The 19,236-nt window shown below is 39.9% G+C and overlaps 1 protein-coding gene across 2 annotated transcripts in view; it reads left to right on the top strand.

The window, feature by feature from the left end:
- UTP20 (UTP20 small subunit processome component) overlaps window positions 1-19,236 on the top strand; it is a 106,840-nt gene that overhangs the window by 1,875 nt on the left and 85,729 nt on the right. For both annotated transcript variants that reach the window (XM_061639473.1, XM_061639472.1), the window contains exons 2-13: window positions 1,141-1,221; window positions 3,168-3,234; window positions 5,736-5,868; window positions 7,522-7,710; window positions 9,953-10,034; window positions 12,637-12,774; window positions 13,222-13,377; window positions 13,773-13,919; window positions 14,734-14,868; window positions 15,740-15,817; window positions 16,141-16,319; window positions 17,804-17,959. In XM_061639473.1, the coding sequence (XP_061495457.1) occupies window positions 1,141-1,221; window positions 3,168-3,234; window positions 5,736-5,868; window positions 7,522-7,710; window positions 9,953-10,034; window positions 12,637-12,774; window positions 13,222-13,377; window positions 13,773-13,919; window positions 14,734-14,868; window positions 15,740-15,817; window positions 16,141-16,319; window positions 17,804-17,959 (1,541 nt within the window). The remainder of the gene's footprint in view (window positions 1-1,140; window positions 1,222-3,167; window positions 3,235-5,735; window positions 5,869-7,521; window positions 7,711-9,952; window positions 10,035-12,636; window positions 12,775-13,221; window positions 13,378-13,772; window positions 13,920-14,733; window positions 14,869-15,739; window positions 15,818-16,140; window positions 16,320-17,803; window positions 17,960-19,236) is intronic.

Here is a 19,236-nt window from a genome sequence, read left to right as displayed (position 1 = left end):
CCCACCCCGTGTGTTTCCTGGCGCCTGTCTTCAGTGGGAAAGCCTTCCATATTTTTGGAGGCTTACTTGCATTTTGAAACCCTGGAAAATCAGGGTTTCAAAAAGTGTGGGAGCCTTGCAATCACAGAAGGTTTTCCTGCTGCAGATAGTCACTGGGAAACACATGGAAGGCAGTGAGGATGGGGGCCTAGTGCCCAATCATTAGTGATCACTCATGGCCGAGTAAGATTGTCTTCCAGGGTAAGGTCTTTAACAGTGGGTCCACCGCCCATGTGCCAGTCCATAACTAGGGGCTTCCGGATTTCACAGTCCTGCCCCTGTCGCCATTCGCCAATCGCCATGGGGCTTTTGTTTTGTTTTGGTTGGAAGACGCCTGCGCGTGAATTTGTTTTATGTGGGGAGATTGGTGCACGACGATCAACACAGTATTGACAGAAAAAGGCTGTGATTCAATGGCATGGATACCACAACGATTGGAAGTCTTTTATCTGCTGCAGCCTTCATCCGCCTTCACAGCCATTGCAACATGTACATTGTTATCCTCTGCCTGCTCTGCCGTTGAGGACATTCTTGGATCGTTCTTTGTCTCGATTCCTCTCCCTTAACCTTACCGCCATGGGTGACCTTGCTGGGAGTACATGACTCCCGACGGCATCTCTCATAGGGTTCATTGGAACACACAAGCCCACTCACCACTACAAGGTGACGATCCAGTGAGGAGAGGGGGCCTAGCGCATTCAATCATCTTCCTTCCTTGTCCAGTGACTTCCCCTCGGTTCAGAAATGTCGTATTTGTGGAATGGTGCAAGTTTTTATCCCAGACTTATATGTGGTGTGTCTTTTGTGCTTCCAGCACACTGTAAACTGCAGATAATTCTTAACTTTGAATATGGAAGATTCTGCCACAATACAGAAAATTAGATTAAATTTTCTGATTTCAGATATCTTGTCAGTCCCAGAAGAGCTTGTTTCAATTTAATTCTATAGGCCATGTTGTCTCATGAGCACTGTGCCAATATGTGCCAAATGTCTTTAAAGGGACCATATAAACTTTTACCCATAATCTTTGACAACTTCCTTTTAAACCTGATATCCCAAATATAATAGAAAAGCAAAACCATTTCTTTGTTTCTCTTACAGTTTCTCACCTTCACTGAACGATTAAGCAATGTAAATATTGACATTATTCATCGCATTGACAGAACAGGGAGCTATGCTGAGGTAAGGCCGATGTAGTTGTTTTGCTTTATAACGATTTAAGTAAAGATCTATTAGGGCACTTGCTGGTGTCTTCTTACTCAGTGGTGGATGTGGGTGTTGAGAAGCTGGGAGCTCAGCTACAGGATGAAACAGGTAGTCCTTAATAAAAGGTACCTGTTGTGTGGTTTGCAATTAACATCACTGTTTTGTTTTGTTTTTGCTGTGGTTGCTGCCACCCCTCCCCAACCTATACTGGTTCTGTTAACATTTAGACTTTTATGATCAGCATAAGGATTGGCACAGTTGAGTTATGGCGCAAATATATTTGCTGTATCAGTGTTTTAGGCACCCACAAAAGCAATATGATTGCTCTAGAAAGCCAGTATTTCGAATCACACTTAGTGGTCTGGTCCTCTTCATTATCCTGTGTACATGCTGAAGTGTTTGTCCAAGAACATCTCCTTAGCTTCATTCTTTTCTCTCTTACATCCTTGTGTCCCCCCCCCCATTGTATAGGGGGAATATCACCACATCTTTTGTTATGCCATTTCTGTGAGGTGATTAAGTTCACCTCTGAGTTCAGACTGTTGGCCTTCCAATACTACAATAAATATTGTCCTTTTCAAAATCAACAATGTATGTTCTGTTTTTGTATTCATTAATCTCTCCATGAATGTCTTGAGAGTCATGGGAGCAAGGCCAAGCTCACAATGAAGTTGTCCCATTCACACAAGGACTTTCTTGGATGCAACCCATTGTAGCTTGCTCTTGTCTTGTCCATAAGCCATTTGCTGTATTTGTGGCATCCAAACAACTCAGTTGCTAAGACAGACCAGCAGCAGAACTGTTCTACATATGCAGATCCTATTTTTATGTGACTTTGCATAGTGTCTCATGTAGTAGGAAAATAATCAATAGCTTCTAATCTGTACATATAAGTTGTAGACACTTTGATTTTCTAAGTCAAGCTTGTATTGTTTTTGGATATGGGAAAAGAAAATTGGACATTCAGGAAAAACATAAATGCATACTTCATTTCTTCTGTAAGGCATCTTGTTAACATTTTTTGGACTGTTTGCAATGTGTAACAGTAAATACACATGAGACTTTGGAAGTATGTGTGCTTAAATAAGGAGCCAGTTTATACAAATAGTGGAGATTAGCTTTTTTCTTGACTTGCTATCTTTCTCTGTGAGCGCTGCATGTAACATATAGGTTCAGAGGCTGAGTTGTGACTTGAGAAATCCCTGATTAGAGTCTTTCCTCCACCATGAAATTGCTAGGTGGCTTTAGACAAGTTGCTGTCTCTCAGCCTTGCCCTGTTCCACCACCTGTAATGGGGTAATAATACCAGCTTACCTTACAGGGTGGTTGTAAAGATTGCAACTAGGCAATATTTATTTATTAGATTTGTATCCCGCCCTTCCTCCCAGTAGTGAGTGAAATGATTTGAGCATTCAAAAATATCTTCCATCTTGGGGACAGCATTCAAACATACAATCACCCATTTGCAGCTTCAAGTGGTACAGTCGTGGACAGGTCTCTTACCCCATTTTTGTGTGTGTGCATGACTGGTTTCATACGTTGAAATGTTATTTGCAGACCTCATTTCTAATCCAGAGAAGCTATAGCAAGATACCTTGTCTGCACAGCCTCTCCTTTCTGCTCCATTGCTGTTGGATCATGGCCATCTGATTGTAATATGTGATTATAAACCACATAATAATTGGCATATTTGCATTTTTTGTCATTTTCAAATGTTATAATTATTTCTAGGCAACTGCTCTGGTTTTGCAAAGACTTGAATAAAATTTGCACAAACATTTAATAATTCATTTGTGCTTCATACCTCATAAATATTGGGCCATCCTACAAAGTCTTTTTGCTTAACCATTCTTTGGAGAATTAAGCCTGAACTACTTCATTATGTATACACATTGACTAATGTACATTCTTGATTTTCCTAGGAGGTTGAAACATATTTTCATGAAGGACTCGAGAAATGGAGAGAGCTGAACCTTACTCGCCACTTTGGTATATCTTTTTTCCAAAATATTTTGCATTCATATTTTGGTGTGCTTGTTGTGCAAAGGTGTTGCTGTTCTGTTGGAAATGTATTTTGAGACTAAGGGTTTGCATGGAATCTATCAATTAATAAAACAGGTAGCATTATGTACACATTTTGAACATGGAGTGCATCAGATGGATAAGCCGTGATGTGCGGGGCTACAGTTCGTAGGATGTGTTGTGGAAGTTTCCCACCAAATAACTTGCTTACTTCTGTGTAAATCACCAAGTGGAGTGTGTTATATTACATAGTGGAACTTAACATTAATATAAACAACAGTAAATCTTCACTAGCCTAATCCCATGAGCTGTGTGCTACCAATAAGTGTTTCAGGTGGAGCCCAGTGACTGTTGCATCAGTGCAGTATCATGACTTGTAACATTGGGGGACAATTAATGGCATTGTACCAGTGTAGCAGGATAAGCCAGCCCTGCTACATGGGCAGTAGGTGCACCTCAGTGGCACAGCATGGTACAGAACTGGTCGGGGAAGAGAGATGGGAACCTGCCTGGGCATGATTTGCTAAAGCTGTTTTGGGCAGCACTATACTCACAACGCTGATGGAATGCTGTGTACTTGATAGTCCTTTGTTAACTTTTTATAGTGAGGGAACACCTTAATAAGCAGCACATCATGATAAGAGGAGAGACTAAAAGAACTGGCATATTAACCGTTGAGAAGAGAAGATTGATGGGAGATATGATAGCACTCTTCAAGTACTTGAAAGGTTGCCACACAGAGGAGGGACATGATCTCTTCTCTATCATCCCAGAGTGCAGGACATGGAATAATGGGGCTCAAATTATAGGAAGCCAGAGTTTGACTGAACATTAGGAAGAACTTCCTAGCAGCAGTACAACAATTACCTAGGGAGGTGTTGGGCTGTTCAACTCTGGAGGCATTCAGTGGGCAGCTGGATAACAACCTGTCGGGTATGCGTCAAGTTGGATTCCTGCACTGAGCAGGGGGTTTGGACTTGATGGCTTCATTGGCCCTTCCAACCCTACTATTCCGTGGCATGCTGCATTTGTCTTGCAGTTTATCCCTCTCACTGGGCTGACAAAGAGCCCCTCCAGACAAATAGTTTATTGCAGATGTATTGGGCAACATGTTCTTGACACAATAATGCATTAGTCCCATCCTTTTTCTCTTGATTAATTGAAATGTAACACTGAAACCTTGTGATCTTTATTGTTATTTGTTGTTTTTTACTTGCTTATTACAAAAATCCCAATAAATATATTTAGATTAATAAATTTTAATAAAATATATTAAAAAATAATAGTGCATTTGTGATAGATTCTGCTTTATTAGTTCTATGATATTTCCACAATGCTGCTATGTTAATGTTGTCTGGAAGGGTTATAGCACAACAAAAGTGGAACAAAAACCCCCAGAACATCTGTGGTATGAAAAGTTATAGGATTTCAGCAGGAGGTTACAGGATATGCATTGATTGGAAATGAAGCAGCTTGACAGCAGCAAAACCTTTGTAGGTGCAAATAGTATTGAAAGTGGGATCGCATATGACTGCCCCCAAAATATCATGAGCATAAATAATTATGTATGTGCGTTAAAAAGAACATCTGGAGGGACCCATAGGCTCTTTTTTAATTTTGCCTACCACAGTGGCACTTATTTGTAGGATGACCCTGAAAATTTACCCCAAATGCAGCATTGGGTTTTAGCTGGTAATGAGCTGTGCTAGTCAGTCTACTTTATTTGCAGCTGTGGCTTTGCGTTTTCTAGTAGTGGGAAAGTGAGGGCTGGGAGCCAGAAAGCTGCTAATAGCGCCCCTATTCTTTCATATTTCAGCTGTGGTTTCTTCTTGTTTCTCAAACATTTTTGTTTTTCTTCCTTGTGGAACAAGAATTTTCTAATGTAACCTGTCCGGTCTTCTAGCCACAAGCTTTGCCAGAGTTAATCGTTTGTTTGCCTACAATAATGTGTGTGTGTGTGTGTGTGAGAGAGAGAGAGAGATTGGCATAGAAATCATTTGAACCACTTCTCAATCTCCACATGAGGCAAGTTCTTTCTCAGAAAGGTGTAACTTCCTGGTTTGTGTTTGAATAGCATTTTTGTCATGCAAGCCAGCCATGCTGGCTGCTGGTGGCTCTGGAGCCCTGCAAAATTGTGCGGGAATGTCCCTATTAATGGGTCTTGTATGCTTGGAGTGTGCTCCATGGTTGTATGTTTTTCATCACCTGCTAACTTTGAGCCTTTAAAGTTGGGAGGTTTGTAATTTGAACAAGAGCAGGAGGTAAGGTGTAATGTATGATGGTCACTCTTCCTGTGCTCTTACCCAGGCAGAAAGTGTTTTTTAAAAAACAGCAAAAAACCATCAAGGTAGCCTGCAATGCCATATACACTTACCTGGGCATATGTCCCATTGAACTCAAAAATATACTGTCTCTGAAATTACATGAAAACATTAAGATTTTTTTTCTTTACTTCTTATTTTACACAGTGACATTCTACAGACAGGTAGTCAACAAATGCCAGTCTTTCAACCAGCTAGTGTACTATCAGAATGACATTGTGGAGAGCTTGAAAACCCACCTACAAGTGAAAAACAGTCTTGCTTTTCAACCCCTTTTGGAGTAAGTCTAAAATACACTTTCTGAGTTTTCTGTGTATAAAAAACAAGGCCAATGGTACATTTTTGTCTTTCATCCCTAAAGGAAGAAGAAATACTGCCTTCATGGTACTTGGAGCTTTTCATTTTTAGTAACCTAAAGTGCTGCTTATTGATCCTTTGAATAGACGCATTGAAATCGATGAATCTGTTAGTCATGTCTGTTAACTTCAGTGAGTGTACTCAGAGTAGGACTAGCATTGAATATCACCCAGTGTTTTTAATTGTACAGATTACTTTAAAAATAATTTTGTTAGAACATATCTACACAAATAGTGCCAAAATGGCAGTTTGGACATTTCATGGTATATTTTAAATAACAGTGTTTAAAATAAAACATTGTAAGTTTTCAGTCACAAATACACACCATAGTCTCTTTGTATAACACATAGGGACACCTGGCTGCGCTTACATTGTTGCATTTCCAAGACTTTGTACATAATATACATTAACCAAAATGGAGACAATAGTCAAGAAATCAGAAGAAGGCTAGGACTGGGGAGAAAACTAGAAAAGGTCCTCAAATGCAAAGATGCATCACTGAACACTAAAATCAGGATCATTCAGACCATGGTATTCCCGATCTCCATGTATGGATGTGGGACAGTGAAAAAAGTGGATGAGAGAAAAATCAACTCATTTGAAATGTGATGTTGGAGGAGAACTTTGTGCATTCCATGGACTGCTGCAAAAAAGACAAATAATTGGGTGTTAGAACAAATTAAACCAGAACTATCACTTGAAGCTAAAATGATGAAACTGAGGTTATCATAGTTTGAACACATCATGAGAAGACATGATTCCCTAGAAAAGACAATAATGCAGGGAAAAACAGAAGGGAGTAGAAAAAGAGGAAGACCAAACAAGAGATGGATTGATTCCATAAAGGAAGCCACAGACCTGAACTTACAAGATCTGAACCGGGTGGTTCACAACAGATGCTCTTGGAGGTCGCTGATTCATAGGGTCGCCATAAGTCATGATCGACTTGAAGGCACATAACAACAACAAATACATGCCTGAGGTCCTACATCACTTTGTTGTCTCTAGATTAAATGTGAGCCAGTGTGACTTAGTGGTTAGAGTGTTGGATTACGACTTGGGAGACCAGGGGTCAAATCCCCACACAGCAATGAAGTTCACGGAGTGACCTTGGGCCAGTCATTGCCTCTCATTCTCAGAGAAAGGCAATGGTAAACCACCTCTGAATACCGCTTACCATGAAAACCCTATTCATAGGGTTGCCATAAGTTGGAATTGACTTGAAGGCAGTCCATTTCATTTCCATTTCAAATGGAGGATTGCACTGGTAAATCTGGGTTCAAATCCATGTTCAGCACTTTGGTCCATTAGCAATTTCCAGAAGGGTAGTCACATTAGTCAGCAGTAGCGAAAAGAACAAAACTATTTGTTCTTTTTGTTCCATTAGTGGCTTTGAGCAATTTGCTGTTTCTCTGCCCCAGGCCCTATTAATATATATTAATAAAATATATACCTATGTTCAAATGTGAGCCAACAATGGGACACCAAGATTTTCCCCAGAGTTATTTGTAACAACTGTTGGATGCATGTGCTTATGAATCATTGACATTTTCCTGCTTTATGTTTCTCAATACAGCTTAGTGGTACAGCTGGCTCGTGATCTCCAGACAGATTTCTATCCTCATTTTCAAGACTTTTTTCTGTCCATTACAAAACTGTTGGATACTCAGGACACGGAGTTGCTAGAATGGGCTTTCACCTGTCTTTCTTACCTTTACAAATACTTATGGAGGCTAATGGTGAAGGACATGTCCAGTATTTATGGGTAAGCTTTCTTGATCTAACTGTATTCATTGACCTAGCTCCCAATCAGAGAAGCAGACTCGGGACTTGAGACTGGATTTGCCATGAAGCTTTATTCTAGAAGTCAGTAGAGGAAAGCAGCATCAGGCATTCTAGGCATGATACAGAACAGGAACAGACTAGACACATCTCAGGATACAGAACAGGAACAGGCTAGGCATATGGAGGCAACAGTAGACTTTGTCGTAATGACCTTATCACATCCAGCCTCTGAATATAATAGAGGTGGGCGGGCACTCTACTGGTATTAGTTACTCTGGCATTTTCTAGCTTGTGCTGCAAGATGGGATCTCCTTCTAGGAGCAGAAAGAAATCTGTCTAATTGAAAACATCTTTTCTCCAGCCAGTGTAATCTTGGTGAGATTGTTAGCTCTTCCTCTGAACTCCCCTTATCACTCTGACCTGGCTCTGCTCATTGACTAGGTCTGGGCTACGTGTCAGGGAGGATTTCTCCTCAATCATCAGAGATGGGAAGGGGGGCAGGAGAGGTGACTGATAGCATTAACTTCACTAGACACGGAGCTACCAGAAGGTTCAGAAAGTGCCTCACCTAGGATTTCCCCAAAATCTGCAACCCATTCTTCATCCTCCCAATCTTGCCAAAGGTTCCTGTTGAGGCCCATGACAATCATATGAATAATGCCATTACACAAGTCTTAGTAACCACATTATTTGCACACTTTGGGAATTGGGTAGATGGTCTTTTTGTCCCTTTCAGTTATGATTCTTACAATCAGTGGGATAGCTAGTGGCTCTGATTCTGTGGACACACAACGGCAGTAATTCCTTTCCCCTTCATACGTTTACTAAAATGAAAATGGTACATAAATTGGCAGCGTGGTAAGGAAAGCAAAAGCATCAATCATGTTTAATACTGGTGTGTATTCAGAGCTCTGTATATTCTGTGATTTTGGAGAAGCACCAAATTTGGTACTGGGCCCAAAATCTAGTACCTTAAGAATCCAAGCCTTGACTCTTACGACTAACAGAATTAACTATGCAAGTTTGTTTAATTTGCCCAGTGAGTGCAGATTGCAGAACTTAGTTTTTCATTGCACAAGAACCAGGGTTATTTGGTCATGGATTTTTCAGTCACAGTATCAGGCCTTTTATTTAAGCATCTGTTTAATGATGTATTGCTCCTGTTGCTTCTTGTACCCATGAATATTCAAGAAACCATTTGCTTGTGAATCTTAAGCCCTACTGGGTGTCTAGTAAATGATTAGTCAACTCCTGTGCTGTGCTGTTTTCTGTGGTATCATCTGCAAAGTCCTCATCTCAACTGTTCAAATCCATAGCCTTCCCACAGGTATCCTTATGAGATATTGTCAGCATAGTATAAAGAGTGTGGACCTGTGACGCAAATTACTAAGGGAATATATTGTGTGAGGTTATTGTCAGCAACAATTGCAAGCTTTGCAGTTTGTCATCATTTAACATGTGCAACTTGTGAAACATGTTTTAGTTTGGAGGCATGTATCAGTAGGAACTGAGAGATACTAAGTTGGCCCCATCTCCAGGATACTTTGCTTACAGATGCCTCTTGTCTCAATACATACATCTACATTGTATTTTAAGTTCAAAATCTATCAGTCTGAATTAAGGGACAGTAGAATATTTTAAAGTCCCCCTCCAAAAAAATACACAAGTAGAAATAATATTAGTGACTCCCTCTTTGAATTCTCAAGGCTACTCTAGCTTTATAATCGATCTATCTTTGCCACTTTGTTTTTATGCTGCTTTTATATGTTCAATTGTTGACCTGTTTTAATGTATGTCTTTTTTTATTTGCTTTTATTCTTGTAAGCAGCCCTGAGAACATGGTTATCTAGCAGTATATAAATGCCTATAATAAACTAAAATAATACATTCCATGGTTAACCATGCTCCTAGGAACACAGGCAGCTGCCTTATATGAGTCAAACCATTGGTCTATCTAGCAGCAGCAATAGCTCTCCAGGGCTGCAGACAGAGGTCTTTCCCAGTCCTGCCTGGAGATGCCAAAGACTGAACGTGAGCTGCATCTGCATGCAAAATATATGCTCTGCCACTGAGCTGTGACCATGATTAAATCATTATAAATTTGTGTTAAGATATTTGCTTTGCGTTAGAGATGATGGATTCCAGGAAGCATAATCCAAGAAATGAATTGCTCCTGTGTGGTTTTAGTTTTACATTCCTATGTTTGAATGTTGTATTTACAGCTTGTACAGCACCTTGTTAGCCCACCGCAAACAGCACATCAGGAATTTTGCAGCAGAAAGCTTCACCTTTCTGATGAGGAAGGTAGGTGATGTGGGGTGGGAGGGGGACAGGAAGAATGTGAAAGAGAGTGCCTTCTTTTCATCTCAAGTTGACTACTATAGCTCCGTATTTGACATAATACAAAGTGTTGTTAGGCATCTCTTGCTTTAAGGAAATGTCTTGTCATTCATGTACCTCAGTCAGAGCTTGGAAAAGTTATTTTTTGGAACTACAACTCCCATCAGCCCAATCTAGTGGCCATGCTAGCTGGGGCTGATGGGAGTTGTAGTTCAAAAAAGTAACTTTTCCAAGCTCTGACCTCAGTGAACCTATGAAGCTCCCTTATACTGGCCCACTTTGCATGTCACAGTAAACCATGAGCACTTCTTTCTGGGCTGTTTGTCTTCTCCCCTAATAGAAGCAATAAACCATGATCTCTTACCATTATACTTACCATTATATCCAAACCAGGGATTGTGGATTGTTTCACTCCCAACAAAACCTTGATTAGTAAGCAAGAACAAACCTTTGCTACAGATTGTAGTTTTTTGGGAACGAAACAAGCCATAACCCTTGGTTTGACACATTGCTAAGCCATTTGTTTGTTTCCTGTCTCTGTGTGCTAGCATGGAGGAGACAAACAGGTCAGAAAGGTGCAGTTGTGGTAAGCCTTTAACTATCGTTTGCTGTGATCATGAATAGGGTCAGTGAGTGAGGCCATTAGTCTGTCAAGCTGGAGTTGTCCACTTTAATTGGCAGCAACTCTCTGGGGTCTTTCCCATCACCTGCTACCTGACCTTTTTTTTAACTGGAGTTGCCAGGGATTGAATGTAGGAGATTTTGCTCTGTCGCTGAGCTATGGCTCCTCATACCTTGGGACAAAGTGTTCTGGGAGAAATAAGTTCAGCTCTCGTTTTAGCCAAAGGTTTGTTGGGCAATTTGGTAACCTCAGCCTCTGCTACCAGCCTATAAAATAGGAGTCATTTAATTATACAGAGATCCAGTTGTGTCTCTCTGCTGATGAAAGGCTCTTTAGTCAAACTTCTATGAGTGCAAATTCTCTCTTTTTTCTGCAACCCCCCATGGCACCCTCCATTCTGTTGCACACAACACTCTGGAATATATGGGGGGGCACAGATGACTGCAGAGGGAAGGGAGAATAAGTTAAAATTGCCTCCCCTTTTTGCTGGATCAAAGAGCCTTCTGTCAGTAGAAGAACATAGCTGGATACAACCCATAATATTTAGTATTTATAAAGCTCTGTTTTTCCTATGTTAAGCTTGATTCTGATATGTGATGTCATTAATCCTTGCAGCCATCTGATCATTATTATCTCTCACACTGCAGAGTAGGGCTAAGGAGGGTGAGGCTTGGAGGTTGTTTTTTTTGTCTTAAGTCCATCTCATGCATTCATGCCTCAACCAGGATTTCTAACTTATGCACTTAGCCACTAGGCTAAACCAGCTCTGTGATGACCTTCTTCACATGTTGTAAGGATGGGTGAATCATCCAGCCCCAAATTGAATTGCATTAAGTTACTATCTTTTGGATGTAGGAAAAATACTACTTCATTTCTGGTCTCACAGGTCTTGAAGGAGTTGTTTTCCAAGTGTTACTATGAAACATGGGGGGGGGGTAGAGAGGGAAAAATATTATGTCAAAATAAAGAGTAGTTAACACTTGTAAAAAACAACAACCAGGATTAGTTATGCTGGATGTCCCAATCTGAGACTTGCTTATAGTGCCCAATTTTCATTTAGGGTTCAGCTTTGCAGAAGTCACTTAGGTAGGATTCTTTTCTTCAAGCATTACAGAACAGTGTAACTGTAATGTTCTTAGTAACTGATGCAGTTCCCAGTTACACTATATAGAGAGTAGGTTTTTTGGCATGAGTTTACTGGTCAAAAGCTGAGCTATTTCCTCTGAAGAATACAGATGTTTGAAATGTATTTGGAAATCTGATGACCAGCTTGTAAATAAGCTTCTTGCACTTCTTGCTTTTCCATTTTCTCCTTGATGTAGTGCACACCTTAACTTATTGTTGTCAAGATGCTATCTAAGCTGAAGGACATTTTAGGCTGGCCAGTGAATGGCCATGGGCAAGTCACTGTGGGCTGGTTTATATTTTATTCCAGCAATCTGGGTGCCACTAGGGAGCTAAGGTGTATGAGCTCCTACCTTGTACTATTAGTTGTTTGGGTAAAGAGCTGTCCACATGTTCCAGTTGATAATAGCCATACTGAGGAACATATGGTTTCTGCAGCATGGTTATCATCAATCCCCACAACATGGACAGTTCTGCTTACAAAGACCTAACTGTATGAGTTGAGTGTCCTCTCAGCTCTTCTTCTCAGCATCATTTGTGGTTGTGGGGATAACGTATGAACCAGCCTTGCCTCTTGGCCTGACCTACTTGGTAGGTTGTTGGTGACATCAAAAGTCACTCCAAGCTCCTAAGAGGAAGGATGGGAAATGTATGTGTAATTCTGCTTTTGCCAGTTAATTTATGTACACTGTTGTTCCAGTATAAAATTAGGAATATTAATTGCAGAGATAAGAGTATTACTGGGAATTTTTAATTGCCTTTCCGTGTGGTATGCATGAATTTAAAATACATTTTCACCCTTTGTATTTTGCTTTGTAGATTTCGGACCAAAATGCTCTTTTAAACTTAATGTTCCTCGACCTGGGAAAGCACCCAGAAAAAGAGGAAGGTGTGGGAAAGTTGATTTTTGAGATGTGCAAAGGTGTTAGAAACATGTTTCATTCCTGTGCTGAAATGGTAAATATTCCAAGTGTATGAAGAAAATGGAAAATTATGGAGTTACTTTTAACTTTTTTCAGTGGATAATTGATCTAGGTCCTTTATCTTAACATTGTTTTTTACTGGAGACAGATAGTACGTTTCACACATTTCAAGTAGACTTTCAGGATTTTATTTTGATCTGTAGTGCTCTGTCAATATTTGACATGGTTTCCATAAGTGGAATGCCTATATATGTAACTTTTTAGGTGGAAAAATGTCCTAGTTGTGTAGTGATAAACTTGTATAAATAATCAAATTGCTGTAATGCTGTAATCCCTTTAAAGCTGTAAGTCATTTTCTGAAGCAGCAACTGTAAGCACATTTCTAAGTAAATGAATTTATGATCAGAGTTTGAGAATGAAAAATATTTTAATGTAGACAGTTTTTGTAACATTAAAGGTACACGTAATTTCCTCCCAACAGGCTATAACATTAATTCTGAAAAAGATGGGGCCGGTTACGGAATCAGAAGTTACACTCCCCTGGAACTCTGTTGGCAAAGCTTTCAAACATATGGCAAAGTCAGCTGCTGGATTCATTTACAAAGAACATTTTGATGTCTTTTTCAGATGCCTGCAAGTGAGTTGTAATTAATAGGAGTAAAAGGGGTTCTGCCATTTCTCAGCCCAAGAATTATGGTGGTGTGTGGCAGGGGATGATATTAGTTTAAGACAGTCTTCCGGTATGTAAGATACACACACACACACACACATCTTAACAACAAATTTAAAAGCTGCTTATAATTGTAAACAACGACCAAAAAGTTTATTTTGTCCAAGATACAAGATACTGCTTTCATATTGTGCTGTCCATTCTTGATGAAGTCCAATTTATGTGCACCGAGCAAGGGGGGGAGGGGGGATAAGGTTGCAAATCACTGAACTGCATGGTCCTCAGATATCTTTTTGTCTAGTTTTTTTAACCAATGGAGATGTCTGACCTTTGGGTGCAAAATCTTTTTTTAAAAAAAACAGGAATCCATACTCAAACTGCAGCTAAAGATAACTAAAGACAACTGCTGTGAAGCTTCTGAACAGATTGAGAGGGTGTTACAAGTATATTTGACTGTAGCAGAGCATGCACAAGGCTCCAAAATTGCACAGCCTGAAGAAGTTTGTAAGGTCAGTAAAACAATTTCCTATGCTGGAACAGATCATGTGCATCTGACATGAGGCATCTGACATGAGAGTGGGTACAAAGCAAGGTGTAAGCAAAACAAGAAGCATTGGTTGGCTTTATCATTCAGGCTATATGTCAAGGGATTAGGTCTAATGGTAGAGGAGATGTAGGTAAGAATGTTTATTAGTCATTTTCAGTAGCTTGGTAAGAATTCTGTAGACCTAGGTTCACTTTTCTTACTATAACACCAATTCTATTGTTATATTGTTGTGCTATATCAGAGATATTGTTCAAGAAGGAAGCATGTTTCATTGCAGGGGGAATGTGGCACCAAAAAGATTTAGGGATAGGTATGACTCCAAATGTGATGGAATATCAGCTGTGGTCTTGGGCCCCATCACTATATTGTTTTAGATAGTTGAAGAAGACCTGGCCTTTTGCAAAAGCCTTTGGTTTACTGTGCACTTTTTGTCATCTCAGTTCTTACATTACTTTTGTGCTGCTGGAAGATTTTAAATAAGTTGGACATTGTTAGTTTATTTTGAATGTACACTGTGGGTTTTTTAGGGATTATGTCTGTTTTGTTCTGTTTTTATTACTGTCTGTTAACTGCCGTGAGTCTCTTTGGTGAAATAGACAGGATATACATTTTAAAATAGATAGATACAGGTGGCTTCTAACTAGACCTGTAAGTCAGAGATTTCATTTAAGCAAACGACCAAAAGCTTCAACATTCATGGCTTCAGACATAAACATGGTTTTCCATCTAAATTTCATAATATATTTTTAGCTCTTCTTTATTCTTTCATTCCACAGACATTAACAAAACTGACAGAAATACCTGACCTCTCGAGACCTTGTTGTGATACCCTGTTCAACGTTATTTCTGTTCTGTTTCTTGATGAGAATGTCTTATTGCCTGATTCTTTGGTCAAAGGAACTATTGAAAAGGTAACATAATGTTAGGCTAGACTCAGTTAAATTATTATGAATGTGATTGATCATATCCTTTTTTTTTTTAACAACCATATTCTACTTTTGAGCACCTGGTTTGCAAGACCTGATTTATTCATTGCCCTTTTCAATGAGTGAATATATGCAAACAGGCTCACTGACAACATACAAACTGCTGGAGGAAGGAACAGATGTTCCTTCTTCTGGCAGCTAACATAAGCTGATGCAGCTGGGCATAAACACCAGGGCAGGTGAAATGCTGGGATGGAAATACTAGCAGAAAGCCATGTTTATGGCAAAAAGCTATGTCTATGTCTAATCTGTGTCTGTGTCTTAAGAAAGCTATCCTCCTGCTTAACACCCCAGGCAAATGTGTTAGATTTTGCTCTAGATCTGTTCTTGCAACCTGCTATGCACAGATTTGGTGGGGAAGGTCATAGCTCAGTAGCAGAGTATCCCTGCATCTCCACTTAAGAGACTTTAATAGCAGGGCTGGATAAGAGGTCTGCCTGAGACCTTCTAGTTGGAGTAGATGTTATTGAGCACAATGTCTGAGTGCAAGGCAACTTTATATTGTCACAGATGGGTTCGTGTACACAAGCACTGACAGCTGGATTTAAAATGGCATGCATGTTCGTAATTTTGTGTGATAAGTGATGTTTTTTGTGAATGACAATGCAGTCAATGTTGGAAGGACATCACTGGTATGAAGCAGAGGAGATTCTTGTCTTGATTTCTTTTGGGAACAAGCAAGATTTTGCAAATTATGGTTTGGAATCAGAATTTCCCATTGTTCTTGGAAGCAATCACATTGAGACTGGACTAGACCTTTATTGTGCCAGTTTACTTTTCATTTGCTTTTTAATAGATCTTCCAAGGTGGATTTGAAAGGCGTTCTCTTTTGGATTTTTCTAAAGTTATGTTTCTGATGGAACAATTTGAAAGGGTAGGTGCAGTATTTATCATTCTTTAATCAGCTTGGGAATTGCATCTTAAGGGTTAGAAATTAGCATTATCACAGAGGCAATGTGATACAGAGAAGGGAGGATATGGAAGGGTTTGTTGAAGGGAAGGGTTGAGGACGAATATGGATGTTGTGAAGATCTTAAACCTGTGTTTGAGAATGTTGGAGTCTGACATAGAAGTCTAAACATATCCCTCCAAGCAAGGAGATTTATTTATTTTATTTACATTGAAATATATCTGCCACTGCATCTGTTGGCTTTACTACCAGTCTTCTCTGAACTGAAATTGTATTGTTCTTTTCAGCAATTTCTTCCCAGTCTCCTTGAGTATATTGAGCACTGTATTTGTGGAGATGATGCTCTAGTTCAGGAGGAGGCCTTGGCAGTTTTGGCTAAACTGATTCTTGAGAAAGCAGAACCTCCCACTATTGGTTCAATGGCATTTGAGAAGTATCCCCTTGTTTTTATGGAATCAGCTAAAGGGTATGTGACCGAGCGGTTGCCTCTGACTTGTATTTGTAAGCATGTTTTTGGTGTAGTGTTGCTGAGGTGTTGGTCAAGCAAGTTTAGTTGGTGTGGGGAGCAATTGTAAAACTCAGAAAAATTGCTTCATTTCTCTGTATGGATTTAGCTGTACCATGAAGAAGAACATGCCTTAGAAGAACATAGGAAACTTTCTTATATGGAGCCAGACTGTATTGCCTACACTGAGTAACCCGAGGCTCTCTGGGGTTTCAGGCAGGGGACATTATCAACCCTACCTGGTGATACCTGGGATGGAACCTGGAATCTTCTTTATGCAAGGCAGATGCTATGGCACCTTTGCCTTTCCTCTGGGGAAGAGCTGTAGCTCAATGGTAGAGCATCGGCTTTGCATGCAGAAGGTCCCAGGTTCAATCCGTAACATCTCAGGGTAAGGCTGAGAACCTTATTCTAATGGTTGGTGGCTCATCTATCTCCCTTTTAAGAATCGGTATAAGCGATCTGCAAATAACTGATAGAACCATGATTGTTTTCAGTAAGGTCAAGCTTGCAATCCCAGGCCACGATTCAGAGGCAACTTATTTTGGAATAACCTCATCAGCTTGGTTCTCATAAGAGGAAATGATGCGGTTCGTGTCTGATATGACTGTGTTGGAACTGTTGGCAACACCTCCATTTTGCATGGAAAACTATGCAACCTCTCTTTTTCATTGGAAAATGAAAAGAGAAAATGTTTACAGTAACTGAGAAATCTCAAGAGCTGAGACCAGGGAGGGGAGCATTTTTCAGCAACTTTCTGTGGGGGCACATGCCAGTGATGGGTGAGGCCAGAGACAAAAGTAGGAGAGGGCATCTAATATAAATGCTACCTTTGTACAACAGGCTAGTTTTTACACACACTTACACACTCCTCTCATCTAGGTAAGCAAGAGGCATTACTGGATCTCAAGGACACTTTTCAGCCAGGCCAAAACACTCAAGGAGGGTGCAAAGCAGGGCTGAGGAGGGGCATGGCCTGGGAGGAGGGGGCTGGGGATGGAGTGTGGTGTGGGGAGGGCCCTGAGGGCCAGGAAGTCTGCATTCAGCCCCTTGGGTTAGAGGCTTCCCATACTTGTCCTAGGCTCGCAAGTAACAAATCGGACATTTCTTAGGCTCTTTTGAGAAACCTTTGTGTTGGCAGAGGAAGGACACTGGAAGGGAGTGTCTCTTTGATGGAGAGAATTAATAGGTATTTAGTGAACAATGGTTGAAAACATTATTTGGTTTACTAAAACTTAGCTAATGTTAAATATCAGGGGGCAGGGATGTGGAACCTGTGTTGTGGACTCCAACTTCCATTGCCCTTGGCTAGCATGGCCCAGTGGTCATGGGTGATGGGAACTGTAGTCCAGCAACTTCTGGTTTCCTGTCCCTGTTATAAGAGAAAGGTGCAGGCAGTCTTACGTCAACTGTCAGCTACAGTACAGATTGACTTTTCATTTCAGATCGAATAGAAGACAGTTACAAAGTAAAAGAAATGAAGAAAAAGAACAAAAGACAGTTTTGGATTACATTCTATCTTGCATTCAGATACCAGAAAACAGAAACATGCCTGATCTTTCAAAGCCCTGGGCAGCTCTTGTAGTACTTCCTCATATAAGGTAAATATGTAGCTTGTTTCTAACTTGTCTTTATAAAAATAGACTGCATGTAGTGTCCTTGCTGTGTGGTCTCTGAAAGCAAACAAGTATGCTGGAGCTGGTTATGTTTACTGTGACCTTTGAGGATACAGAAATAAGCAACTGCCCCTATAGAAAGCCAAAATGATTTAGGAAAAAAACACCTTTATATCTTCCTTCCATCTGACTTAAAAAATCAAAATTTTTTGTGACTAGAATTTTTTTATTTTGTAGAAGAATGTAGTGATGGAGGCAATAATGCAGGCACGGGACCTTTTGCTCGACTGAACTGGCTGTGCCAAAGACGAAAGAGTCCGATAGTTACAATCTCTGTAACGTTGCAAAGGTTCTAGGGGCATTTATTGGATCACACACTGCTTCATTCCCCCCCCCTCAATATATTGCTGACCTAAATGTCCACTTATTTATTTATTTATTATTTGAGTTATACGCCACCCTTCCTCCCAGCAGGAGCCCAGGTCAGCAAACAAAAGCACTAAACACTTTAAAACATAATAAAAACAGACTTTAAAATACATTAAAACAAAACATCTTTAACAACATTATTTTAAAAAAGCTTTCAAGACATCTTTTAAAAAAAATGTTAAAAACATTGTTTTTAAAAAAAGATTTAAAAACATATTAAAAAGCAATTCCAACACTTGCATTACATTTCCAGTCAGGCCAATTTAAAGTGTGATAAAAGATTAACAAAAATGAACTCTTGAAGTCAAAGACTTACATTCAAAAAGCAACAATGAAAAGTTTGTATTTGTATTTCCATATCCTATTAATGTTCAAGGACATTTATGAAGTTGTTTCTGTTGCCATGACACCCTGTTTGGGTTGCATGATTCTGAAGTGTTGTGGCTGTTTTTTTGTTTTGTTTTGTTTTTTAGGGGAGGGGGAAGACAGCCCCTAACCACTTGAATAGTTGTGAAAATGTTGTGTGTAGTATACTAATAGTAGATAAATCTGAGGATAGAATTTACAGCTAAGCATAATGGTACCTGTAGGTAAGTAAATGCCAGTTAGCTGGTGCAGCAAACTTATTTTTCATTGCTACACCCAGGCTTTGAAACTCCCTGTCTTTTTTGGCCTTCTCCCTTGGTTGTTTAATTTTTTTTGTAGGGTAGGGCTGATTCAAGATTTTTTGCTGTATGAGTCAAAGGATTCTATGTATAAAAGCTGACTGGGTTGGCAGCAGAATGCTGCTGACAAGACAGCATCATCCACTGTACCTGAAAGTAGCAGGCTAT

Source organism: Rhineura floridana, chromosome 8 (assembly GCF_030035675.1).
Source record: "Rhineura floridana isolate rRhiFlo1 chromosome 8, rRhiFlo1.hap2, whole genome shotgun sequence".
Lineage (NCBI taxonomy): Eukaryota > Metazoa > Chordata > Lepidosauria > Squamata > Rhineuridae > Rhineura > Rhineura floridana.
Note: the sequence above shows the minus strand (reverse complement) of the source record. Positions and strands in the feature narration are given on the sequence as shown.